This window comes from Pleurodeles waltl, chromosome 8 (genome assembly GCF_031143425.1).
Source record: "Pleurodeles waltl isolate 20211129_DDA chromosome 8, aPleWal1.hap1.20221129, whole genome shotgun sequence".
Taxonomy (NCBI): Eukaryota; Metazoa; Chordata; class Amphibia; order Caudata; family Salamandridae; genus Pleurodeles; species Pleurodeles waltl.
Window position 1 is genome coordinate 75,082,979 of NC_090447.1, and position 27,370 is coordinate 75,110,348.

At 45.1% G+C, this 27,370-nt stretch overlaps 1 protein-coding gene across 2 annotated transcripts in view; it reads left to right on the plus strand.

Annotated features, from left to right (window-relative positions):
* The window catches only part of INPPL1 (inositol polyphosphate phosphatase like 1), an 818,513-nt gene that overhangs the window by 685,944 nt on the left and 105,199 nt on the right, over positions 1–27,370 (plus strand). For both annotated transcript variants that reach the window (XM_069203762.1, XM_069203763.1), the window contains exon 22: positions 4,160–4,247. In XM_069203762.1, the coding sequence (XP_069059863.1) occupies positions 4,160–4,247 (88 nt within the window). The remainder of the gene's footprint in view (positions 1–4,159; positions 4,248–27,370) is intronic.

Below are 27,370 nucleotides of genomic sequence, written 5' to 3' on the forward strand. Positions count from 1 at the left end.
ACTCCTCAACCTTCATTGTCCGTGATCCTTGAGGCCCTACAACCAAGAGCAACTCTGAATCATCTCCTCCCTCTTCCTCCAGGTCTAATTGAGATTGTTGAAAATACATTTTTAATGCTGGCCACTGTAAAATCTGCAACACTTGGGCCATTAAAGAAATACAAACCTCTGCAACAAGATGCTGATTTTCTAAAAACTGATTCAAAACTGGATTCTATTACTGCAACAGTGGTACAGTGAAGACATGCTTCAGCTCTGAAATCCACAGCACGTCCAAGAGAATAACAGAATGGACAAGAAAATGTGTGGCACAGCCTCTGCATATTTACGTAATGCTAGTTTGGCTGCATTTTTGGGCAGATCCCAATCTAGAGATTTAGAATGGCATGAAAGCAATCATGGCTGACTTGCCAAGGCACAGGCAGCAAGACTACCTTGAAATGATCAATTAAAGTTCCTTAATCTGCAACCAGTCCATCAGTGCTCAGGGGATTCAGTAGAGCACTCGTCCACTGCTTTATGTCACCGCATCTCTTTGAGGCTAATCTCTTGGCTAAGACTCTCAGCTCTAACAACTGACACCCAATAAAAATTGCCAACTTGCCGTTCCCTGGTTCTTCGCTTTTTGTCCAGCGCATAGATGAGGAAATGGTTCAAATGAAGAACGAGGCAGAAACGCTCAAAGCAGTCAGCTTTGAAGAACAAAAGAATGTTTTAAACAGCAGTACACACCCAGAGACAGGTGTGATTTTATTACCATAGGGCTCAAATCACTAGATGGCCTTACCAGTACCTGCATCAATAACTGCAAGTACAAAGGCCTTTCTGTAGGAAACTGGATTTTGGTTGCTGTAGTCCCCCAACTTTTTGCCTGTTTTTTTATGCAACTTTGACTGAAGCGTACTGGGTTCCTGCAAACCAAATCCCCAGTGCCAGTGTGCCTTCCCCAAAAACAAGACCACTGGTCACTTTTTATCCCCAAGTGACCAGGCCTCTAGCATTTCTGTAAGTCCCTAGTAAGTGGTACCTCTGGTACCTTGGGCCTAGGTACTAAAGAGGGTCCCCTTAGAGCAGCAGCAGCATCACTTGTGCCACTCTAAAGGACCCATCTCCAAACTCAGACTACCCCTACAGGCTGTGTGACAAGGTGCTCTAAATAGTGAAAACACAACATGGCACACATGTGTGGGCTATGCACCCTAACACTGCCTGTAATATTTGTAAGTCATCCCTACAAGCAGGCCTTAAAGCCCTAAGGCAGAGTGAATTTTGTTACAGGTGAAGACATATCTACATGAGCAGATAGTTTGTCGATTCGTAGACATAGTATATGATCAGGGAAGCAATTTAAAGTTCATTTGCTGGACACTGCTCAATACGAGTTCCTCAGCTACCTAATGGCTTCACTGAAACTAAGGATGTTTGGTATCAAACATCTCATATTAACACACCCTCACTGATTCTAGTGACAGATTTATTAATACATGCACCCAGAGGGCACCTTAGAGGTGCCCCCTAAAAAACCTACCAACTGCTGGTGTGCTGACGGACTCGTTTCCACCAGTCTGCCACCAACAGATAAGTTTCCAACCCCCAAGGGTGAAAGCCTCTGCTCTCTGGCAGCCAGAAACAAAGCCTGCTCTGACAGGGGTGTTACACACCCCTCCCAACAGGATAGCCTGCAAATCTGCATTCCAAAGCAGGGGATCTTCAAAGAGCCCACCACCTTTGGTATGAGGATCTTGTTTCCCTCAGAGGTGAGGAGATGCCAACCCCCCAGGCCAGGGCCCATTTGTCACCTGGACGGGGGGGGGGGGGGAAATTAGCTATGCAGGAGTTGTTTAACTTGCAGGTTGGATACACCTCTAGGATGACCAGCCTAAAGTGATCACAAAATTAGGAATGCCACCATCTTGTGTGTGGTGTAATTAGGAATTCTGAGACCGGGTGATTCCCACTCCCCAAAGGATGTGGTCATCTAGGGAACATAGTTAACCCAGGGGTAGGTAGCCCATTGGCTACTACCCCTCATTCCCCTTAACGCCACTAATTTGAGTGTTTAGGGGACCCCCATAACCAGGACCTCAAATTTCGATGGACACAAAAGGATTGGACAAAGAAGACTGCTGAACCGAGGAGCACGACTGACTTGGCGCCAACCCTGTCAGCCTGCCTGCTGCTGCTGACCCTCGAGGAGACACTCGTCCTGCTGCTGTGCAGTCTCCAAAAAAACCAGAGAGCCTGTGCTTTGTCATTTGCTGGAAGAATCTCCCTTGGAGCAGAGCAGCTGCTTCGCTGCATCTGAAGACACCGCTTTTTAAAGTCCAGTATTCTGCCTTATTGGTCATCGGCCTTCGAAGGAATCAGGGACCTAAGTGAAGAATGTTTGGAGCCCAGGAGGTCAGTTCCGCCACTTTACCAAAGTCCTGAGATGCTGACCCAACCCGGAGGCTCCCGTCAGCTATACCTAGGGTACTGGACCCCTTACAGCAACCAAGGCTTGTTGGTCCAACCTGGACTCCAACAGCACCAAAGCAGACCTTCTGTCGAGGGATGTCGGGATCCAAAAGGTCATTCGTGAGAGTGGCCCCACAAAATTTTTAGTCCTGTTTCACTGTGCACTAGGTCACCAAGACGCAGAGCCAGTCTCTGACCACCGCAACCAAACGCTTCAAAGCATCTCTGCATGAGTCGAAGGAAGTAGACGGTTCCCCTGGAGTCCTTAGATCCTCTGGAGCTGAGTCTTCATAGTACCAAATGCATGTCTTTTCATAAGACCTCTCCAGGTTTGTTTAGAGAATCAATGGTCACAAACGACAAGATGCTGGGAAGATCAGATCCTCCTAATGGAGAATGTACACCTCTTTCTTTCCTCATGGACCAAACAACAGAAGCTTCTGACAGGAGATTCTTTACGAAAGAAAGAAACAAGATCTCAAACCATCATCACAGACGCCTCCACTGACAGGATGGTGCACTACTTAACCACCTTATCACTCAATGTCTTTGGCCTTGAAAGGTGAAATCATATCATATAAACTTGTTAGAACTGAAAGCTGTAGATCAAAGCGTCTTGTAGGCTGGCTCCAAGGGTTTGTGTGGGTAAACACTACCTGTAAGATTTTAAGGAAGCGCCATGTACAAAAATAAGGGACAAGGAAGCTGAAAATCATATAACATTCTTGCTTCTGATGCAGGCTGTGTAAATACATCCACAGGATTGGAACCCAAGTCTTTAATCACACTCTAGTCAGCCATCCGCAGCCTCTCTGCACTCTGGGTTCACATTGGGGCCAGGCACTGGGAGTTTTTTAAAATCCTGGACCCAACAGGCAGGAGACCCCACACCTGCACCTGCAAACCTCTATCAGACCAGCCCTGCTTGAATGAATCATCAAGTTAAGGCATGTTTTGCGTTGAGCTATATGTAATGAGTCGCAGGTTACAATTAGTGCAAAATAAATAAACAGCCCTGGCTCACATAATGCTGATATTACTTCAGACTAGTGATAAAGGAAATATGAAGGTTAGTGGCCTTTCTGGGTGTGGGCATCAGGCTCATAGTCTCTGGTTCAAGTTTGGTTCTCTGCTGTTGTGACTAGGCTACTAAACAGTCTTTGTTTCAGTCTTAGGATTACATTAACATAGAATTGGTAGTGAAATGTTACAGTGGGACTCTGCTGAACGGCTGTGACGAGTTAAGCACTTGAACCTACGGAAGATATCAATTCCAGATAAATGCAATTACAGGTAAGTAACTTGTTTTCCTTAACTGGTGAAATAAATATTCTTTACTCCAGTATTGGAACTTTCATAGATTCACATGCTTGATTCATTCCCCGTTGTCGAGATGGGAGTCCCCGGTACCTCAGAAAAGACAATGTCCCCAAAGACATAATAGCAATAACATTAAAACTCTACATTTTAGTAATCTATCCAAGTCCTTATGTGAAAAGGACCAAACTTGAGCCTCAGCCAATCGGAAATACTAGTTCCACTGTCAATTCAGAGTAACAGAGGCCTACTGAGTTTACTTATTTATTTTTAAGCAAGCACGTTCCAGTCTTAATTTTCTTATTTTATGCTGCAAATGCAGCAGTTCCAATGTTTATTGAGATGTTCAGACCGTCTCAGTTTCACCTTTTTGCTTTATTAACAGCTAAAGCCGATTCTCTCAGAGATTGAGTACCTTCAAGACCAGCACTTGCTGCTAACCGTGAAATCCCTCGACGGCTACGAATCATATGGTGAGTCATGGGAAGAAACGTGTAACCACACTTGGGTCGGAAATGCAATGCAATGCAAAGCCATAGCTGAGAACTTGGCAGGGGCATAGGTCTCTCTTAATAACCAGCACTGGCAAAGCCAGTCGATCTGGCCTTTGCTCCCAGCTTTTTGCTATGTCAGACTTCTTTTGTTTTTACCATGGATTTTACAAAACATTATGTGAGCTGCCAGTGTGAAAAAGGAAAAAAAGAAGTCTAAATATTTTTTGGTATCAAAAAGCATCCATTGCCAATGTAGTCCCTGGCAGCGATGGGAACACATTTTTTGTAGATGTGTTTGTTGTGAAAGAGCTGAACGCTGTCACTCACAGGGAAGTTAGCCAATAGCTGAAGGGGGCTGACACATTGCCATATGCTGTACTGGTCGGAATTAAAATGTGATTTTCACAAACAACTAATGGATAAAGTGGACTGGCTGAAAGCCCCTGTAAGTAAATGGATTATGTAGAGATTTTTAGTAGAATCAAAAGATATTGGCTAACTCCAGGCCTAAACACGGTAAGAAAATAAACCTGTCCCATCCTGGGGCTGTCATTGTGACTGTGTGTCATAGTGCTTTGACCTGGCATTGCAGGGTTCATGATCTCGGTTATTTATTTGTCTCATGGAATGTCATTGATCAAATATGTTTTTAGTGTCAGGAAGTTCAGCAAATCCAAGATGCAGGTTCTCTGCTTGGATATGAAGTCTCTTGACACAGACACCCTTAATATACAAGAAGCATGTTCTTCTGAGGTGTAAATCATGAGCATTGCAGGTGTGTTTAGATTTGCCAGTGCCACTAGACTTTCATATTGAAGCAGTGGTTAATTTTTTTTAAGTTTGGCCTTAGCCCAAGTGTTTAGAATTTACTAAAATTATTTTTCTAATATACTCTTAGAGGCTTACATCCAGGCCTCTTCATCCATTCACTACAGCATACTGCTTTTGGCAGCGGATCAGCCCTCTTCCTCCAAGGCCAACTTAACTGGAGTTTCATAAAAACTAAGATTAAATAAAACAAGCCTTGACAAAGCAAAAGGCTGGCACCTAACACCTAGCCTATTGGCTTTGCTAATACTTATTTTTGTTTACTTTTCAGGCCGTTTGATATCTGCTCTCAAAAGATGATTGCCTTGTGGTTTGTGCTTTTATGATCTCCTTCCTGTGTTCGCTAACTCTTTTCTCAGGGCCGCCTAAGTATCAGTATGATGCTTTTCAGGACATTCATGTTAAAGTTGGTCGGCTTCTGCCCTATTAGACAGTGTTTGTCTAAGTTTTGGGTACCCTGACATTTGTGCACAATGCCTTTTAAATGAAGCCTGTATATATCTTAATGATAAGACAAAGATGTTCTTTTCCCAGCATGTGTGAGTTCTCTCAGATGCCTGCATGCTGTTTTTATGTTAGAATTTCCTTGCAGTTGCTATCACTATTGAATTATCCCTTCACCATTTGCAAAATGTTGAATCTCACTATCTTCTACATCCTTGTTTTTGTTTATCCATCCCAACAAACATGTCTGCTCTGTCAGGCTTTCCAACCTCTGCTGAGATTCAGAGGTGTCTTCTGACCTTACAGCGATGGCAGGATACCTCCGGGTTTACAATAGGGGTGTTAAGATGCAGCTTTGGTGTCTGTCATGAATGAAGTGCAGACTAGATGGTGTGTGAGGTAATATCCAGTTCTGTGCCGTGAAGAGGATAGAGTACATGTGAGTTCCTTGAGTACTGAATGAAGAGCATAGAGTGCACTTGAGTTCCATAAGTACTGATTGAATAGTTTTGAATACAAGTAACTTATTCTCTATTCTTGCCACCATGCAATAAACATTATGTCAACTTAGTGTACGTTGTGCTCTCATTGCTGTAGGGAAATGCTTGCATCAATGGTGAAAGTATGCAGTAAATATGTAAACAGCAGATGTACCTAAAGAAATGTATTATGATCTCTATATTCCCAAGCGGATGTCAAGGAAATTACAAATTCTACATACTTTTTATGGCTATGTTTTTTCAGTGAGAGGACATTTCTTATCTTCCTTTAGAGGATATTGGGCTGAATAGATTATAAAGAGGGACACGGACAAAAAAAGCACAACTTTGACATTTTACCAGTTATTGGTTGTTTAAGCCTTTGTAGTTAAATGGCACCTCATAATTTTTGTGTTAGGCTTTTGGTATATAAGGTTCTCCAGTACTGGATCTTTCATAGATATATACTCTTGCATGATTCCCCGTTGTTGAAGTGGGAGTCCCATGGTACATTTAGAAAGCAGTACAAAATTATATATGTTGCCTATAATCCTGCAATGGCAAAAAAAAACTAACTTCAATAATTTATCCACATAATTTATTAGGAGCTAAACTTCAGCCATTTAGGAGACAGCACCATAGAACATTCCCTATAGACGCTTTACTCCATCAGATTTTCTACTGTACATCATGTGATGGGAGTCTGCCTGAGCTCTGCTCAGTTTGTTACAAATTTGTTTCTTATATAACAACTTTTCATCAGAAAGAACATTCAGCCTACACCTGTCAAGTTATCATTGCTCAAGATGTTGGAATCACCAAAGAAAGGATTGTTCAGGCCTTGTGGAACATGTGGGAAAAACAGACTATACTCAGAAGACCCATACAAGGATGGCATTTTCTGTCTCCATCCTTCACATAAGGCAAAGGTCTGCAAAATATGCCATACCTTTTCTTCTAGAACACTCAACGATAGAGAGGGGAGGCTTCTTATTTGTGCCCAAAAACTTAAATCTAAGAAGGACAGTGAGTATTCCTCAACAACAGAGATGATTTCCCAAAGAAGAGATAAAACACCTTATCACACTCCTTCAGGATCACCAAGGAGGGCACTGAAAAAACAGTCATCAGGAGAACTTAGAACATCAGGTGAAAGATCTCATAAATCAAAAGAGGAGGAAGTCCCCTCAGAAAAGATATGATCTATTCCTATCACTCCTTCACCTAGTCTGGCATTACATTTGAAGAAGCCATCCTCAGTGCTGTCTATGGAAACATCTGTCACAGGACTGGCAGGTCACATTTAAAACTGTTGTTGTTGACATCAACACCGACTTCAACTCCAGCAACGATGTCAACACTTACATGGACAACACCATTGATGTCACTGTCGAAGACGGCACCATTGTTTACTTCAGCTGTTCTGCCCACGAAGACACCGTTGACGACAGCACAGCTAAAGGTTACAGTTGGGTCGTTGACAATACCGCCAATGAGGGGAAAAAACCATTCTGACATCTTAACGCCTGAACACACCTCCCCAAGTAAAGTATCTTCTTTTTCACCAACCACACTTACTGGATGAGGAAAAGTCAGAAGATGAAAGACCTTTTGGAACAGGACATAGCCCTCCTGAATTAACTGTTAAATATCAGAAGGAAGATGATGAGGAATACTATGAAGAAGAATATTTTCCTCACAACCACAAGCCTGCTTCATATAGAGACCAGTACCAATACTATGGTCATCATCAACTTCAAGAGGGCATGGTTCAAATGCCAATTGCTTTAGTAAATGATCTTCCTAGTCTAATACAGGAGTGTCACAGGAGGCTTACAGAACCTGTAAAGGGTGCATCTCCATCCCAGTCAACAAGACCACCACAGTCCCCTCAAATACAGACCCCCACTACGCACATACAGCATACTTTGCCTACACATATCACTCATAAGAGGTCACTAACTTTAAACATCATAGTGCCACTAACAGATGTAATTGTGTGTGGTGAGCACCTATGGTGTTATCATCCTATACCAGGTCCAGGTATTCCCTATTAGTGAGGTGTAGTCAGTGTCTAGGAAGCCAGGCTCTCTAGAGGTAGCTGTGGATGAGCAGCCAAGGCATATCTAGGAGACATGCAAAGCTTATGCATTACCACGTATAGTCGCACAGCACTTACACACATGAAAAAACCACACAGTGTTACAAAAATAAAGGTACTTTATTTTAGTGACACAAATACTAAAATACTATACAGGCAATACTCTACTTGCAGGTGAGTAAACACACTATCATATACACCTTAGTAATCAGGAATTGGCATAGAAAGCAATAGAAAACAGTGAAATAACAGTAAACAGTAGAGACCCTAGAGGGAGACCAAACCTTATACTAAAAAAATGGAATGCGAAAGTCCGACCCCCACCCAGGTAAGTGAAATCTGTAGAAGGGAGCTGGAGGACCTAGGTACCCCAAAAGGTAAGTACCAGGGTGCCCCCCAGCGACCAGGAGAGAAGAGGTAAGTACCTTGTTTTCCCAAAATCGCAGAGCAACTTTGTAAAATTACCGTGCAAGACTCAAGCAAGATTGAAAGAAACAGAAGATGGATCCAGACAGAAGAAGACCTTCAATTGAAGGGGCCCAAGTCCAGTTCTAGTTGGGGTGTCTGATTGGGGCAGGAGCCACTACCCACCCTTCTGGAGATGCAGGACCAGGTCGATGGTGAAGACCAGGAGTCTGCCATGCAGCACAGGAGCAGAGGAAGAGCTCCAGAAGTGATGCAGTTGATGTCCCACATCGGAAGATGATTTGAAGTCCATCAGTGGTATAGAAAAACCACCAACAAGCCTTGGCTAAAGCAAGAGTCGCAGAAGAGAAATTGCAGAGCTGCTGGGGACCAGGAAGGTCCAAGGGGCCTCTCTCCCTCTAAATGTGGTATCTCTGACTTTGTACACCCTACAATTGGCATGCTGGTGCCCCCATGTAAGTCCCTAGTTTATGGTACCTAGGTACCCAGGGCATTGGGGCACCAGGAGTTCCTAACAGGCTGCACCATGTATTGTGCCACCCATGGCAGCCCATGCAAAATGTGTCCTTGCACCCTTTCATTTCGGGTCACTGTAAGTCACCCCTGTGGCAGGTCCTCCTAGCCCAGAGGGCAGGGTGCAGGTACTTGTGTGTGAGGGCACCCCTGCATGAGCAGAGGTGCCCCTACGAACTTCAGCTCCATTTTCCGGGACTTCGTAGGTGTGGGGAAGCCATTTTACTGTGTACTACACACAGGTCCATCTACATAATCGTAACTCCGAACCTGGGCATGTTTGTTATCAAACATGTCAGAATCATACCCCAATACTGTTGCCAATATTGGTTGTATGATTCCATGCACTCTAAGGTCTCCTTAGAGGACCCCCAGCATTGCTCCTACCAGTTCTCTGGGGTTTTCCGAGCAGCCTGCGCTGCTGCCACCCCACAGATTGGTTTCTGCCCTCCTTCTGCTTGACCAGCTCCAGCAGAGGAAGGCAGAACAAAGGATTTCCTTTGGGAGAGGGAGGCAACACCCTCTCTCTTTGGAAATAGATGTTACATGGCTGTGGATGGGAAGCCTCCCCAAGCCACTGGTATGCTTTTAAGGGCATTTGTTGCCCTCCTTGCATAAACTGGTTTGCACCAGTCCAGGGACCCCTAGACCCTGTTCTGATGCAATACTGGAAAGGGGAGTGACCACTCCCCTGTTCATCACCACCCCAGGGATGGTGCCCAGAGTTCCTCCAGGTGGCCACTTGATTCTGCCATCTTAAATCCAAGGTGGGCAAAGTCCCCTGGGAGCATCTGAGTGGCCAGGTCTAGCAGGTGACGTCCCAGCCCCCTCCTGATAGGTGGTCACCCTGCTAGGTGACTAATCCCCCTTCCTGGGCTATTTATAGTGTCCCTCCCAGGTGGGTCTTCAGATTCGACGTGCAAGATTCCAGCAGGACTCCTCTGTATCGTTTACTTCGTCTTCAGCCCACCGGGACTGCTACTGGACCTTTCAGGAACTGACAATCTGCAACTCCATTGACGACTCTACTCTGCAACATTGTTTCTCTGGCTCCTTCCAGCAACTGCAACATTTCCCTGGCTGTGCATCCTTTGAGGGCGACGAGTCTTCAACCTGGTCAAGAAGCAAGAAGGAATCTGCCTTAGGGTGAAGGAGTCACTCCCCTGCATCCGCTTGCACCAACTGCAATAACGACCTGTTGGGTGGATCCTCTCTTCTCCAAACTGCGTGGATCCTGCATCACAGGTGGTGGTCTGGAGTGGTCCCCCTGATACTCTCTACCAGCTGTCAAACTTTGGAGACAGTAAGCCCTTGCCTCTCCTTGCAGGATGGTACCCCTGCACATCACGACATGCAGCTGTCAAGGCTTGCTTGTTCCTCCTCCAAGGGATCTTCAGGCTGCATGTAGCCCCGGCCTCCAGCACTCTTCACTGCAAAGCACTGTCTCCTGCTACTCCAGCGACATGGGACTCCTCTTCAGGTGTGCTGAGTGGGCCTCACTGAGACTCCTGTGCCTGCTGCCTGTGAGTCATGTGTGCAGGCTTCCTCCTCTTCTAGTGACTCTTTTAGCTGCTGAGGGTCACCTCGGACTCTCCTCCTTGGATCGAGTCCCTTGGGCCTTGCTGGTTCTCTTCAGCCTTGCAAAATCTTCTTCACTGACTCTTGCATTTGCCAAGACTTGTTGGTGGTTTTCCGGGACCACAGAAAGACTGCATCAGGGCCATCGACAAGGGACATCACTTGCATCACTTCTGTAACTCCTCTTCTGCTCCTGTGCTGCACTGCTGACTTTCTTCATCCACTGTCGACCTGGTCCTGCATCCACACAAGGGTGGGTAGTTGCTCCTGCCACAGCCGGACACTACAACTCAAACTGGACTTGGTCCCCTTTCTTTGCAGGTGCTCTTCTGTCAGGATCCTCCTTTGGTTTCTTCCAGTCTTGTCTGGGTCTTGCACAGTCCTCGCTGGGGGGCACCCTGGTACTTATCTTTTGGGGTCCCTAGTTCCTCCAGCTCCCCTCTACTGATTCCTCTTCCTTGGATAGGGGACTGCCTTTCACATTCCATTTACTTAGCATATGGTTTGGTCTTTCCCCTAGGGCCTTCACTGTCTTCTATTGTTTTACTATTTGCTATTGCTTTCCCTGCTAATCACTGACTTCTTATGTGTATATGATAGTATGTTTACTCACCTCCTAGTGGAGTATTGCCTATATTTTAAGTATTTGTGTTACCATAATAAAGTACCTTTATTTTTGTAACACTATGTTTCTTTCATGTGTGTAAGTGCTGTGGGACTGTAGTGGTATTGAATAAGCTTTGCTTCTCTTCTGGATATGTCTTGGCTGCTCATCCACAGCTACCTCTAGAGAGCCCTGGCTTCCTAGACACTGTCTACACCTCACCAATAGGGGATGCTTGGATCTGGTATAAGATGATAACACCATTGGTGCTCACCACACACTAGGCCAGCTTCCTACAACGGTCTTCTAATTTCTCAGAACTCGTACGTGATTCATTGCTTGATATGCCCTTTAATGACAAGTTCCTTTTTAGTGCGCATGCTGATTCAGCTTTATGCCGCTGCAGAGATGCTCATGGTGGGACTTATGTCAGGCCCTCTTCCTATTCTGGAGCTTGTTTAAGGAGCAATTACTATGGAATAGTGCTCAGTCTCACACCCTCCCACTGAGATACAAGGCTATTCTTCCAGGTGTGTCTGTAAACGTGCACCACCCTTAGCAGTTGTACTATCATTCTGGAGTGTGTTTTTGTTGTCAGTTAGCAACCAGTGTGAACTTCCTGCTCCTTGTAGGTTCATTTGTTATTACCATGTTGTCCTCCATCATGGAGGTTTTGCTTAGTGGCACAATTCTGTGCATCTGGTGGCGCAGACTACCCTTGTTAAGCAGTTTCAGTACCGCCAATGCAGATTATGTTCATTTTTCGCTGCTGTTCCACATATGGTGGTTCTTTTTGTTATTTCAGACCAGGTCTGAGTCTCATTGCACCCATGACGTGTTTTCGGTTGTGTTTTCTGCTGTGTTTCACTTAGAGGAGGGTCGCCTACAAGCTCTGTGTTTTCTATGGACATTTGTGTTCAACCCCAGCTCTTCGGCGCAGTTAGTGTAAGCTTTCTGCCACTCTTTCCTCCTTTTTGTTCCCTATTGGTAACTTCCTTAGTACTCCTATGGGAGCAGTTTGGTTATTAATGTAATTAGGATTTCTATGATTGCTTTTGCACCTATACTTTTATATCCATATTATGTACAAGATTTTTTCTGCCCATTTTCCATGGTACTTCCATTGGTCAATTGAGTACTACTTTTACTCCAGATTTTCTTTTCTGGTTATCTTTTCTCCATCTCAAGGCCACCATCTGTAGGCCCCACTTTCCTTCTGCCCTTTTTATGGTGGTCGTGAGGGTAATCCCTTTCTTGTTCTGTTTTTCTGCATGAAGATATCTTTTATTATCATATTTCCCTTTTGTATATGAAAATTAACAGTACAGTAGAGGTCATGGGTATAGTCCCTTACTAAAGATGTGTGGGGCGCTCCCTTGTGGCTTCATGGCTAGGATCACGGATGGTCACACTGAGTAGTGAGGTTTACTCCAGTATTGGAACTTTCATAGATTCACATGCTTGAATCATTCCCCGTCATCGAGATGGGAGTCCCCGGTAGCTTAGAAAGGACAATGTCCCCAAAGACATAATAGCCATATCATTAAAAACTCTACATTTTAGTAATCTATCCAAGTCCTTATGCAAAAAGGACCAAACTTGACCCTCAGCCAATCAGAGTGCCCCACCCTCTAGAACCCTCCTGAGAAAAGCTCCAGGACCTCAGATTTTCTACCACCACACGTTGTGCTAGGGAGTCTCCACAGAGCTCTGCTCAGTTTTGTTGTTGTGGAAGAAGATTTAGTCACTGTATCTGAATTTCTATTAGGTCATTGAGTGTTTCTGACTTACACTGATACTTTCTGGAGCCTGTTGTACTAGCAGGATGTCTGACAGAGAGAAAAAGTCTCTTTGGAGCCTTCAGCACTTGTGGGAAGAAAAGGCTCCATTCAGAAGACCCTCATACAGATTGTATATATTGCCTCTATCCTGAAGATTCTGCTACTGACTGTAAGGTATGTCGTACCTTTTACTCAAAGACTTTAAAGGATAGAGAGGGGAGATTGTTGATATGGCTCCAGAAGCTTAAATCAAGAAAAAACCCTGTCTCGGACTCTGACTGTGAGGAGTCTTCATGGTCTTCTGAGAAGTCACAAAAGAGGCAAAGATCACCTCATTCTGAAAAGGGTTCAAAACAACCCTCAAAGACTTTCAAAAAGACCTCACAAGGGTCTGGTGAAGGCTGCAGTCTCTCATCCTTACCACAGGAGAAAAGATCCTCCTCTAAGTCCAGACATCGAACTTCAACATCAAAGGAGGTACCTATACCTTCCTCAGATCCTTCGACACCTCCTCCGAAGGTTCTGACGGTGTTCAAAAAGCCTTCTTCAGCTTCTGAAGACAGACAGTCACTGACGATTCCACCGTTGACTAAGTCATCGTCATCGACACCGTCATCCATGAGAATGTACACAGCGGCTGCAGCGAGACGATGACGGTAACCAGTCTTTCAATGGTGACTTCTTCCTCGTCAACGACGTCCACGACAATAGTAACACAATCTAAGCCGTCGACGTTGAAGATCATGATATCGTCGATGATTCCGACAACTGCTCTGTCAGTGACACCATCGACGACGAGGATTCCTACATCTACACTGTCGTCGGCGACACCGTCGACAGGAGCAGTAGGGCTATCGGACATGACTTCGTACACCATTAATCCCAACTCGTCTTTTGGAGGAAGATTCGGATGAGGATGGTCCGTTTGGGGCAGCCCAGAGCCCTTCACAACTCCATGTTAAGTGTCAAGAGAATGAAGAGGAATATTATCAACAGTATTATTCCCCTCAACAACAGCAGGCATATGTACCAGAGGACATGGTCTGTGTCCCGGGTTCCCTTATTTCTGATTTACAGCTTATGTTATCAGATTACAAAAAGAGGTTTCCATCAGCGCCGCAATCGGACATTCAAACTGCACCTCCTCCCTCCATGCCTGCCACTCCAGTGCCACAACCTAGATGGTCTCCTAGATTGGCTAGAAGTATCCCGCAAAGGTCATTCATGCAGGTTACTGACTCTTCGGATGAAAAGAGAGAAGAGGGAGAATTGCAGGATGCCAACTCGGATTGGGACAACTATATATTGCTGACACCCTCATCTCCATCGCCTACTCGGTAGATTCTCCCCCAGGAGATATTGGGGGTTTCCATAATCTGCTTGAGAGAGCAGCAAAGAGATTTGCGATACCCATGCTGTCCAAAACAGATGGATTGTTTTTTATATGACTTCAAGGAGCCTTATCAGAAGAGTGTCCGGTCCATACCGATAGTAAGCTACACATGTGAGGAAGGTCTCAAAGTGATGAGAAATCCAGCTACGGTGACGGCAGTCTTGCCTATATTGAACAAAAAATATAAGGCCCCAGAGGACGCCCCGCCGTGTATAGTTAGTCACCCGAAGCCGGACTTGGTTATAACCCAGGCAGCGCAGAGGCGTTCCAAAAATCCATCAACGTCAATTTCAGCTCCTCCAGACAAAGAGGGGAGAAGACTGGACAACATTGGAAAGCGTTTCTCTTCCATGTCCGGTCTGATAATAAGAGCAGCAAATTCATTGACAATCCTGGGGAGGTATGACAGACAGCGGTGGGCTGATATTGCCCTGTATCTAGACCACCTTTCAGAAGACTCTAAGGCGGAGGTGAAGAAAGGGAAGAGCGCACCTCGGCTGAGGTGATAGGCTGTGCCATAGATATAGCAACAACAGCTTTTCGGCAGCTAGCTAGTGTAGCAGTGCTGCGCCGTCAAGGCTGCCTTAGGGCAGCTTCTTTTCGTCCAGAGGTTCAGAATAAGGTATTGGACCTTCCTTTTGTTGGAGAGGCTCTGTTGGGCAAGCATGTTGATGAGGCCTTGCAAGCCATCAAATCAGACACGGACACTGCAAGGTCCTTAGGAACACTTCAGTTTAAGAGGATGCCCTTTCGTACCTCCAGAGGTTGAGGAGTCTCGACATATCAAGGGGGTTACCAGAGTTTTTGTATCCTCTCCTACGCTACACAGCAGTCTCAGCCTCAATACACCCAAAGGCAACCACCCCAGGTGTCCTATTTCAGATCCCCTCCTAAGGGTAGTCCGCGTCAGAGCAAAGAGGTGGTCAGATGTCAATGACATGTTCCAGGCTCCTGCTACAACCTTCCCACAAAGCCGGAATATAGGGGGAAGGATATCACACTTCTTTTGGCAGTGGGAACAAATAACATCAGACCAGTGGGTTTTGAAGATTGTTCGATTTGGCCATACTTTAGAGTTCATTCAATGCCCACCTTCTCGATCTCCTCATACCTTCTTTCAGAAGCATCTATAACAACTCCTTCTGGAGTTCGTGACCATGCTCAAGAAGGGAGTGATAGAGAGGGTTCCTTCAGAAAAAGGCAAAGGTTTTTACTCCAGTTTCTTTTTGGTGCCCAAAAATTGGGAATCTTGGCATCCCATCCTAGATCTCAGAGACCTAAACAAATACCTCAAACATCAAACCTTTTGCATGGTCACGTTGCAAGATATTCTTCTCCGCATGAACCACGGAGATTATATGACATCTCTGGATCTACAGGATGCTTACTTTCATATTCCGATTTCACCTGCCCACAGAAAATATCTCTGTTTTGTGGTAGCCATTTCCAATTCAAAGTTCTTCCATTTGGCCTGAAGTCTACCCCCAGAATCTTCACAAAGTTCCTATCTCCAGTGGCGGCTTTCCTGAGAAAGAAAAAATTGCAAATTTTCCCCTACTTAGACGATCAAATCAAATCAAATCATTAACATTTATAAAGCGCGCTACTCACCCGTGCGGGTCTCAAGGCGCTAGGGGAAAAAGGGGGGTTATCGCTGCTCGAACAGCCAGGTTTTTAGGAGTCTCCGGAAAGCGGAGTGGTCCTGGGTGGTTCTGAGGCTGGTGGGGAGGGAGTTCCAGGTCTTGGCCGCCAGACGATTGGCTAATGAAAGCGCTATCGTCTCGGGCAGCTCACGACTCAACAACGGCTTGCATAGCAATATTTGATGAGCTGGGTCTCACTCTGAATCAGAACAAATCAAACATATTGCCAACAAGAGTGATGACCTTTTTAGGAGCAAAAATCGACACCATCAAAGACTGAGCTTTCCCTTCAATGGAGAGACAAGCGAGACTTGTTTGCCTGACAAGCAGAGTACAAAGAAAAAAGTATCTTTCTGTACGCACCTACAAATTGCTTCTGGGGATGATGTCTTCTTGCATACAGTTAGTCCCCTTTTGTTGAATAAGAATGCGTCCCCTGCAGGAAGAACTAGATCTTCAGTTGGTAGAGAGAAGGCTCATTCAACAATTTGATCACGGTAACTCCTCAGATGGTTCAAGCGCTCCACTGGTGGAAAGACCAAGGAAACATCAGTCGGTCTTCCTTTCCTACCTCTTCGCCTTCAGTTAGTCATCACCACGAATGCTTCCCTAGAGGGGTGAGGAGCGCATCTTCAAGACTTTCAGATCAGTGGAAAGTGGAGCAACTCCTTCCAAAAATATCACATCAACTTCCTGAAGTTGAGAGCAGTCTCCCTGGCCCTGCTGGCTTTCCGCATGAGAATAAAGCACTCAGCAGTTCTCATAAGAATGGACAATACTGCAGCAATGCATTATTCAAACAAGCAAGGGGGAACAAATTCTCTTCTCCTATCTCGGGAATTGCAGACTATTTTGGATTGGGCCATTCGCAGTGGCATCAGTCTACGAACAGAACATCTACCAGGAAAGCAGTACGAGACAGCAGACACTCTCAGCAGACTGACGTCCTCCTGTCACGAATGGGGAGCTGAACCAGGAGGTGCTCGACCAGGTCTTCAGAAGGTGGGGGAAATCCAAACTGGAACTTTTTGCAACTCTGCAGAACACGAAATGCCGCTATTATGCAAGTTGGGTTCACCATCCGGACTCTTGGGGCAATGCGTTTTCGATGGCATGGTGTGGAATAGTTGCCTACGCTTTTCCACCCATTCCTCTAATTTCAAGAGTACTTGCAAAGATCAAACGGGAGTATTTCAAGCTAATCCTGATAGCTCTGATTTGGCCTGGCCAACATTGGTTCTCTGAACTTCTCCTATTCTTGGAGGCGGATCACATTCCTCTGAAAGTTTCACCACAGCTCTTGACGAGGAACGAGGGCCAGATTTTACATCCGCACCCAAAATCCCTAAAATTTTCGGCCTGGCTCCTGAATAGAATGAGTTCCCCCATTTAAACATTCTAGATTGATCAAACAATTTCTCAAAGGACTCTTTCGAGTTTTTTTTGCCGGTAAGGCCTCCTCCACCGTCTTGGCAACTCAGCATGGCTCTCTCAGCTTATGAAGCACCCGTTTGAACCGATACACAGAGCGGATTTAAAGCATTTATCGTGGAAAGTAGCTCTGTTGCTGGCCCTTACTTCTAGACGGGTCAGTGAGATCCAGGCTTTGACCATTCAAGAGCCTTTCCTCCAATTTAAACAATATAGGGTGATACTTCGTACGAATCCCAAGTTTGCTCCAAAGGTGCCATCAGACTTTCATATTAACCAACTGTTGGTTTTTAAATATTTCTTTCCGAACCCAATATCTCCAGCGGAGAGAGCTCTGCACTCGTTGGACATCAAAAGAAATCTAAAATTGTACTTGGAAAGAACCAAGCATTTTAGAAAGACTACTCAATTATTCATTGCATATAGTGCCCCTAGGAAAGGACAGGCCCTTTCCAAGAGGAGGATAGCCAGGTGGATAGTAGCTGCTATAAACTTTTGCCACCAAGCAGCTGGAAAGCCTTTACGTTCCACAGTAAGGGCACACTGAGAGCGGTCTCAGCGTCCATGGCTCTGTTTGCAGGTGTACCCCTGCAGGACATTTGCAGAGCAGCCAACTGGAAAACTACTTGCACGTTTACAAAGCACTATTGTCTGGATGCCATGCCTAAAGGAGATGTGGCGGTTGGTCAGGCAGTCCTGCGACATCTGTTATAGTAACGGTGAGCTCACTTTGCCTCCCTCCAACCTTCTTTTTTTTCTGCTACGCTCATTGCATGGTTTGATCTTTATATGTATCATTTGAATATACCTTTCATATATACACATACGTATGCAAATAGATGACACTATCTTTATAGAATGTAATGCTTTCATGTTAAGGACAGCTCAGTGATCTCTCAATAATTTTAATGATGTAGAGTTAATGCAGTGTCCTCTGACTACTGCTTTATAGTCTGATTCAAGCAGGTGAATCTATGAAAGTTACAATATTGGAGTAAGAAAATAAGTTACTTACCTGTAACTATAGTTCTCCAGTATTGGAATCTTTCATAGATTCACATGCGACCCCTCCGCCTCCCGGGGGAAGCTCACCTGCAATATCTTTTGTTCTACCTTTAACATGCGCACACGTGCAGTAGAAAATCTGAGGTGCTGGAGCTTCGCACATGAGGGTTCTAGAGGGTGGGGCACTCTCATTGGCTGCGGCTCAAATTTGGTCCTTTTTACATAAGGACTTGGATAGATTAGTAAAATGTAGAGTTTTTAATCTAATGTCTATTATGTCTTTAGGGACATTGTCTTTTCTAAGGTACCGGGGACTCCCATCTCAACAACGGGAAATGATTCAAGCATGTGAATCTATGAAAGATTCCAATACTGGAGAACTATAGTTACGGGTAAGTAACTTATTTTCTTCTCTTCCTGGTGTATCTAAGACATTTCCCCCCTCATTCCTTTAATTTCAAACCCCTTTTTCCTTTCAGGCATAGACTGCCTATTCCGTGGATATATTTCCCAATCAGTCCACTGTGGCAGGGTTATAATGCATACCACCATTGGTTCAAGCATTGGATCTTGCCATTAGCTCCCTTCCTTCCTTCTTTCAGGGAGGTGTATAGCATGCCTAAAGGATGTTGTTGACACCTATTCTTCCATGACTGGTTTTGTGACCATCTTGGAGGGTTTATTTCCCCCTTCTGTCTGTATCTTGTTTGTCATCTTTTGTCACCTAATGCAGGTATCTCCGTGCAGGCTTCTACACCTAGCATTGCTACTATTGGATTGCTTTTTATTGGATCGCTTTTTTTTGCACTGGTTCTTCCATCGGAATTACCGCTTTTGCTTCCATTCTTTCTTCAACTGATTTCTTCTATTTCTTGCTCATGCCCTTTTTGTGATTTGGCTGTCCTCAAAGGGTGTCTCTCTACCTTGTGTTTCTGTTCTTACTGTACTTCACAGTATCTGTTGGTTTATCTGAGCCAGTGGTTCTTCCATCCTCTACTTCTTTTGATGTACTGGCCTTGTTTCTCATCTTTGGTTGATTTTTCTGTCTTGAGGGGTGTTTTATCTTTCCCCTCTTTGTTTTCCTCCTGTGTTGACACTTCTGCGCAACCTTGTTCTTTCCTCTCTCAAATCAGGAGCACTGCTCAATATTCAGGTCTTGAGCCTTTGATGTTATACCATCTACAAATTGAGGGTTCTGACCACATCCGTCCTACGATGTTCTGTTGTTTAGGTTATGACATCTGTGTTGTCCTGATCCTATTTATGACAATTTCTGCTTGAACACATCCATGTTTTTACAGGTCTATCCATCTGTGTGGGTTCCCCGCAGTTTTTTTCCTGTCCTCCTACTTTAAGCATGAGTAACAAGTTATTGGTAAACCTTTGGGGTATTCTGTCAACTGCCTCTAAGTGCCTCACAGTTTTACTTTCTGTCTACGCATTTTCTCTTTGGGTGTTCCTGAACACGTGCAATCCACTGTCCAGTTCATCTCTTTCAGCGTGATGCTCCTGCTTCATGCAAACTTTCAATTAGCATTCTGTTGCAAGCAGTGTTGTGTAGCTCCCTTCTTAACTACCCTTTAGGGTTTTCCCTTGATAGGTGTTCTGTTCCTATCTCTCTCAGTCCCTGTTGGACTCTTTTGTACCTTATTCATCCGGCCATGTTTTGGGAGCACTTCATGTACTTACCAGTCGTGGCTCTCCACCACCAGTTTCACTTTCATTGTCATTTCTTAAACACTCATGTCTTCTTATATCTTATATATATGTGGGTCGTCTACTCTTTGTGAGTGAACTACATACTTCTCACCTTTGTCTATCCCATAACTAGTCTATTACTCCTTAGTTGACCGGTTGTTTATTGCAAGACAGGGTGAGGTGTGATTGCAGCTCTCCTCCTGGGTTGATATTGCTTTGGTATCTAATTCTAAGATAAGGAATCTGAGGCTAGTTGTCTTTATCAGATGAATAAGTTACTTACCTTTGGTAATGCCTTATCTGGTAGCGGCACAGCCTACCCACAGATTCCTTATTGACTCACCCATTCTCCCCGCTTTGCAAACTGTGTTATTTGGCTTCAGTCTTGCTTCAGGGCATTCTTTCAGTTAGTGGTTGTAACATCATAATTACCACCTTTTTAGTGTATACACTGTTCCATTGCCAGTTTCTATGTGGCTCCTCATTTTTGTGCAGATTCTAGTCACAGAAGAAACTCATGTCAGCACGTCGGGGAGGGATTATATGGACCTCCGTCGATGTCATAACCGGGGCCAACGACGCTATGGAGTCGCACAACGCCCTCTACCGGCATGCAGAGGTACTGCTGAACAAAAGTTTCCAGATCCTTGCTGAAGTCTGGGGGAGAATTCTAAGATAAGGAATCTGCAGCTAGTCTGTGTCTCTACCAGATAAGGCGTTACCGAAGGTAAGTAACTTGTTTGACTATCTAATCCCAGCACCATCTCTGCTACCACCACTCCTGGAAGACTCTCCTCTGGACAGCATTGGTGGATTTCATAACTTGATGGAAGGGCAGTGCAGAGGTTTCAACTACCACTGACGATAACACAGTTGGATTGTTTTTTATACAACTTTAAGTAACCTGCTATAAATCAGAGCAATCCCTATCTTGGATTTTATTTGGGAAGAAGGTATAAATGTTATGAAAAACCCAGCTATAGTTTCTGCAGTGCTACCTAGGCTGGATAAAAAATATAAAGCATCAGAAGATTCAGTAGTAACATAAGCAGCTCAGCGTCAATCCAAAAATGCATCCTCACGTATTTCCACACCATTTGATAGAGAAGGCGGCGTACAAGCTAGAAGCGTTTCTGGTTGTGATACAAAAAAATCAGATGTTCACCCTATTTCGGCACTACCGGAGCAAATTCTGCCCCAACTGCTGCTTTTAGCAAAATCAGGTTTGGCACAATTCTTTGATTAAATTGCACTGAACAGCAATCTCGATATTCTGAAGATCGACTGGATCGCCTTCCCTGTGGTCTAGTAGAGTGATCAAACAATTCCTTAAATGCCTTTTCAGAGCATTTCTTCCAATAAGGAAAGCTGCATCTTGGCAACCAAATGCAGTTCTTACTCAAGATGAAGGCTCCGTTTGAGCCCATTCATAAAGCATATGTGAAATTGATAACATGGAAAATGTCACTTTTATTAGCTGTCGCATCAACTAGAAGAGTTAATGACACTCAAGCTTTTAGAATTAAAGAACCATTTGTACAGTTCAAACATAATAGAGTGGTTCTTAGAACCAATCTCAAATTTATACCCAAGGTTCCAAGGGATCTTCATTTAAATGAACCAACTGAACTAAAGACATTTTTCCCGAATCCTCAAAGTGCAGCAAAAATCATTACATACTTTTGATGTTTAAAGGTGGTTCAAATTCTATCTACACAGGATAAAACCATTTCCAAAATCAGACCATCTTCTTGTAGCATATGGAAGCCAGTCAAGTTTTTCAGGCTGAGTATAGCTGGATGGATTGCAACGGCTGTCAAGGTTTGTTACAGTAACACTTGAAGACCGCTGACAGATAAATTAAGAGCACATTCTAACAGAGCAGTCTCTACCACCATCGCTCTTTTTGCTGGTGTATCCATTGAGGAAATATGCCATGCGGCAACACGGGGGTACAGGCATGCGTTCACGTAACACTACTGCCTGGAGTCCTCCGAACAGAGTGATACGGCTGTGGGACAAGCAATGTTGCATCATCTATTCCAGTAAGGTGAACCTTGGCTTTTACCCACCATCCACTATTGTGTTATTGTATTTACTATTGTGCATGCGTTCTGAGTGCAGGATATTTTTTTTTTAAAGCATGTGAATCTATGAATGACCCAATATGGAAGAAGAAAATAAGTTACCTGTAATTGTGGGGTTTGATGGCATTTGTGGCTGTAGATACACATGCTCTGCATACTCCTGCCATCTAGTGTTGGGTTCGGAGTAGTTGTGCAAGTTGTTTTTCTCCTAAGAAGTCTTTTGAGTAACTAGGTTGAGTGACTCCTTCTCTGCGCCTGATCATCGACCACATTGTTAATTTTCTTTTCTCTCTGCTGTCGGGTTCAGATGTGTCTCTCCATTCCGTGTCTTCGACTCAGTTCGGTGCAGTTCTACGGTTTTCTTTACTGTCCTCAACAGTATTGTTTTGATTGCGCTTTTTCACTCCTATGCTACTCTCAGATTTTGTCTATTTGGGCTTCAACCAGCAGCCCTTCAGGGCCTACTTCCTGCGTTTTTCAGTTCAATCGAAGACGTGTTTCTGATGGAACGAACACCCTTCTGATTTTTAACCCTGTTGCCGCGCAAAATAACTGCACATCGACCAATACCTTGTGTGCAACATCTACCTTTTACCCGACCATAAAGAGGCTGACTGCAACGCATGCAAATCATTCAGGTTGAAAAAGAGATTTTGGAAATAGAGGGCTCAATGGCTTGAAATGTCTCACACTGCCTCAGACGACACTCTGGATCAATTCGGGGAGGAGCATGCCCAGGAGGAGCCGACTGCCAAAGAGGAAAAATCCTTCTCCATTGAAGACAGCTCTGGCGTCGATCTCAGTCTCGAAATGCAGGACTTCCCATCTGCAAATTGCGCGAGTACTGTGGCCGCTGCTCTACCACTGAAGCGCTCCAAAAAAAATCCTCACTACCACTATTTGAGGTCGCTGGACCACCACTGTCTGGGCTCTGAAAAAACTGTCTTAGCTGCCAGCCTTCGGGCCTGGCGCCAAAGATTGCCATAAAGGCTAAGCCCCCGGCATTGCTCCATCGGACAGAGTGTTTTTTCGGCACTGAACCAACCCTCTTTAACGACCCAGCATCTGCGTCTTTCGACCTCAGCGCCGACGAGGCCTCACTCGGCCAAGCCTTCAATACCGAAAGCTTTGGAGCTGACAGATTCCAGACTATCTTTGGGATCTACTTCACCTCTCGAGCCGATCCTTGAAAAAATTGATGGCAGACAAAGGAAACTTCAGATTCAGGAGCGCACCAGCAGCATCATTGCAACTCCTTCCTCTCCTTCGCCTCTAAAGAGGAAGTTGACTTTTGAGGAGGCTTGGGAATGCCCCTTCCTCCCAGGGAGAAGACTAAGGACCAGGCCACTAGCCCTGGCTATCATCCTTCTCCTCAAACGCTTCCTTTTCCACCACCATCACCTCTGCCTCCTTCCCTTCCTCACACTCCACCACCATCATTTCCTACACATGACCCACTTGATGCTTCTCCTCAAGAGTCTCCACAATCTGATAGTGGGGCTTTGGCAGGGTCATTAGGTGACCTACCCTTGGGACATGTATGGCACTGATCCCACTACCCCTAATGATCCAGACCTCCATCTAGCTTGTCCCTCCCCTCCTGAGGATACCACTTCCTTCCAACAAGGTATTTCTAGGGCAGCAGTGTTCCAGGATGTTGAGCTCCATTAGGAGCCCCTAGAGCAGGATTTCCTGTTTGACACCCTTCTTCCACTCATTGGACACCCAGTTTCTCCTCATGCTTCCTTGCCTGATGAGATATGCTGAGGATATCTTCAAGGAGCCAGTCCGTTCCAGGGTCATCACTCCTGGGTGGATAAAAAATATAAAGTGGCACCTTAGGATGCTTTATTTATTAGGCGTTAAGTACCACCTGACTTAATTGTTGCCACCACTGCCTGCACACGGGCAAACAGTTAGGCTACTGGGGACACTGCTCCTCCTGAAAAGGAGAGTAAGCGCATTCATGCTGCTGGAAAGAGCGTTGCAGCACAGGCTGCAAACCATTGGCACATTACCAATTTGCAGGCCATTTTGGTCTGCTATGTTTGAGCCCGTTGGTATAAGATGGAGGAACTCTTGCAGTACCTCCCAGAAGAACATTGCAGGAGGAGTCTTCAAAATGTCACTGAATGGCAGACTGTTACTAATAACTGCAGCTGATGCGCCCTCGATACAGCAGCTAGGGGTTTTAACACCTACATCCTGCTTAGAAGGTGCGCATGGCTAAAGTGTTCTTGCTTCAAGCCAGAGGTCCAACTCTCAGTTTTAAATATGGCTTTTGATAAAGAGCACCTTTTCAGACCGCAGGTAAATTCAACATTGGATAAAAAGAAAAAGAATCTACATACAAAAGGCGATGGGAGAATTACAGACTTCCTCTCCCTAGGGGCTCCTTTTGTCAGCGAGTTAATAGAGGGACATATAAATACTCCTTCACGGATGCCTCCACTTCTCAACAGAAGCAACCTCAGTCATCCTACACCAGGTTTTATTACAGATGTTCATTTAGAGGTGCGGACAACAAGGGACGGGGATAGGGTTTCTGCACGCACTGAACAACACCCACTGCAAAGCAATGACTACTTAAACCTTCCCCCCGACAACACAATACCGGTTAGGGGCAGACTACAATTTTTTCACCTAGTCTGGAACTCCATTGCTGCCAACAAGTGGGTACAAGCCATAATTCAACCTGGCTATTGTTAGAGCTCATTACCACACCACCCAACATTCCACATCGTACTCGCAGGTTGTCCCAGGAACATCAAACACTTCTCAAACAAGAGGTATACAAGCCCTTATCAAAGGGGACTCTTCAACACCAGGCCCCACCCGGAGTATACTTCCTACACTTCCTAATCCACAAAAAGAACGAGTCTCTAATTCAGATCTTAGATCTCAGATCACTAAGCAAGTACATCCGATCAGAACACTTTCATGTGGTCACTCTTCAGGATATCATTCACGTCTTTAACAAGGCGACTTTATGGCAACACTAGACCTAAACACCTATTTCCTCATACCAATACACCCTGCTCACCGCAAATACCGGAGGTTTATCATAGCAGGCAAAGATTATGAATTTGGAGTTCTGCCATTCCGGGTGACTACAATACCTCGAGTTGGCACAAAATGTCTAGCAGTGGTCACAGCACATATGCGGCGGCATAAAGTTCACATATTTCCCTAGCTGGACGATTGGCTCATCAAAGCCAGCACACATCCGCAGTCAGCAAGACACTCAGACCACAGTGGATCTACTTCACAGCCCAGGCTTTACTATCAACATCCCCAAGTGTCACCTACAACTGCTACAGGTTCAACCATATTTGGAAGCAATCTTAAACACACAGGTAGGATTAGCCTACCCTAATCCCACTCAAATTCAGACCTTTCAAGTAACTCTGCCCCAGTTCTAGCCAAACCAAACACTCACAGGAAGGACAGTTATGCACCTGCCAGAAATAATTGTGTATTGCATTGTCATAGTTACCTACGCAAGACTACACATGCAGCAAATTCTAGCTGACAAGTGGTCTCAGTCACAAGGTCACCTAGAAGATCTAGTGTTGATAGACTGCCACTCTCACCTTCCTCTGCAATTGTGGAACACCAACAATCTGTTAAAGGATTTGGCCTTTTCCAGACTCTTTTCCTCACATAACTTTCACCACAGATGCATCACAGACTGGTTTTGTGTTGGTAATGTTGCCCTAAGTGGGAAGGGTATGCCCAGACGTGGGTCCCGTGCTTCCCATGCCACTGGATTCAAGCTAGCCTGGCTGATGAGGGGTGAAACCCCGAAACCGGTCCCAGGATGCTTGTTTCCAGTCCAGGGAAGACCTGGCCTGGCAGTTCGGGCTGGACTGTTCCCATGGGAACAGGGTCAAGACTGATTTGCAAATGGCTGGGTCCAAACTGGAAGGGCATGGGCAGCAAAAAAACGATGGATTAAACCCAGATCTGTGACTGGGGGTGAGTGTTTGCATTGTCAGCACTCCGTCCATCATTCTTTTGTGTTGGTAATGTTGCCCTAAGTGGGAAGGGTATGCCCAGACGTGGGTCCCGTGCTTCCCATGCCACTGGATTCAAACTAGCCTGGCTGCTGAGGGGTGAAACCCCGAAACCGGTCCCAGGATGCTTGTTTCCAGTCCAGGGAAGACCTGGCCTGGCAGTTCGGGCTGGACTGTTCCCATGGGAACAGGGTCAAGACTGATTTGCATATGGCTGGGTCCAAACTGGAAGGGCATGGGCAGCAAAAAAACGATGGATTAAACCCAGATCTGTGACTGGGGGTGAGTGTTTGCATTGTCAGCACTCCGTCCATCATTCTTTTGTGTTGGTAATGGTGCCCACCTACAAGACCTGACAGTACAAGGCCTTTGGAATGCCAGACATCAATCCCCACACATCAACTACCTGGAGCTTCAGGCGGTCTTCCTAGCACTGAAAGCTTTCCTTCCTCACCAGTCTCACAAGGTTGTCCTAGTCCGGATGGACAATATGACAGCCATGTGTTATCTACAAAAACATCAAGCGTCTCAAGCTTGTTATTTCTAAAGATTAACCGTTACAGAAGCGCGGCCAGGGGTAGTTTACCTGTCGGAGGACCAGGAGCATGCCAAACATTTGCGCCCGTCTTCAGACCTGTGTTTTTCCATGAAACCTGTTCCTTAATGGGGACGGTTAATCTTTAGAAATAACAAGCTTGAGATGCACTTGACTAACGTAAATGACTGGAGACATTAAGACTGCCAGTGTCAGATTATAGGAGTCTATGTGTTGTATAATAGAAGTATTCATCTGTTTGTTCCTGAAGAAGCGTCACTGGATCCGGATGGACCACTGAGACGCGAAACATGTTGACCCTTTACAAGGGATGGCCTGGTAGTTCCTTGCTTCCCATCTTTCTACAAATACAGTAGAGAGTGATTGATCATTACCTCATTCTCACTCTCCTAATTATTTTTAACCTTGGCCATTACCCACCGTGGATTAATAAAATAGTTGCCCTAAGGTCTGGGTCTTGAGCCAATTGCAGTTTTCTTTTTCAGTTCTCTCCTTAATTCTTTCTTCCAAGCCCACTCT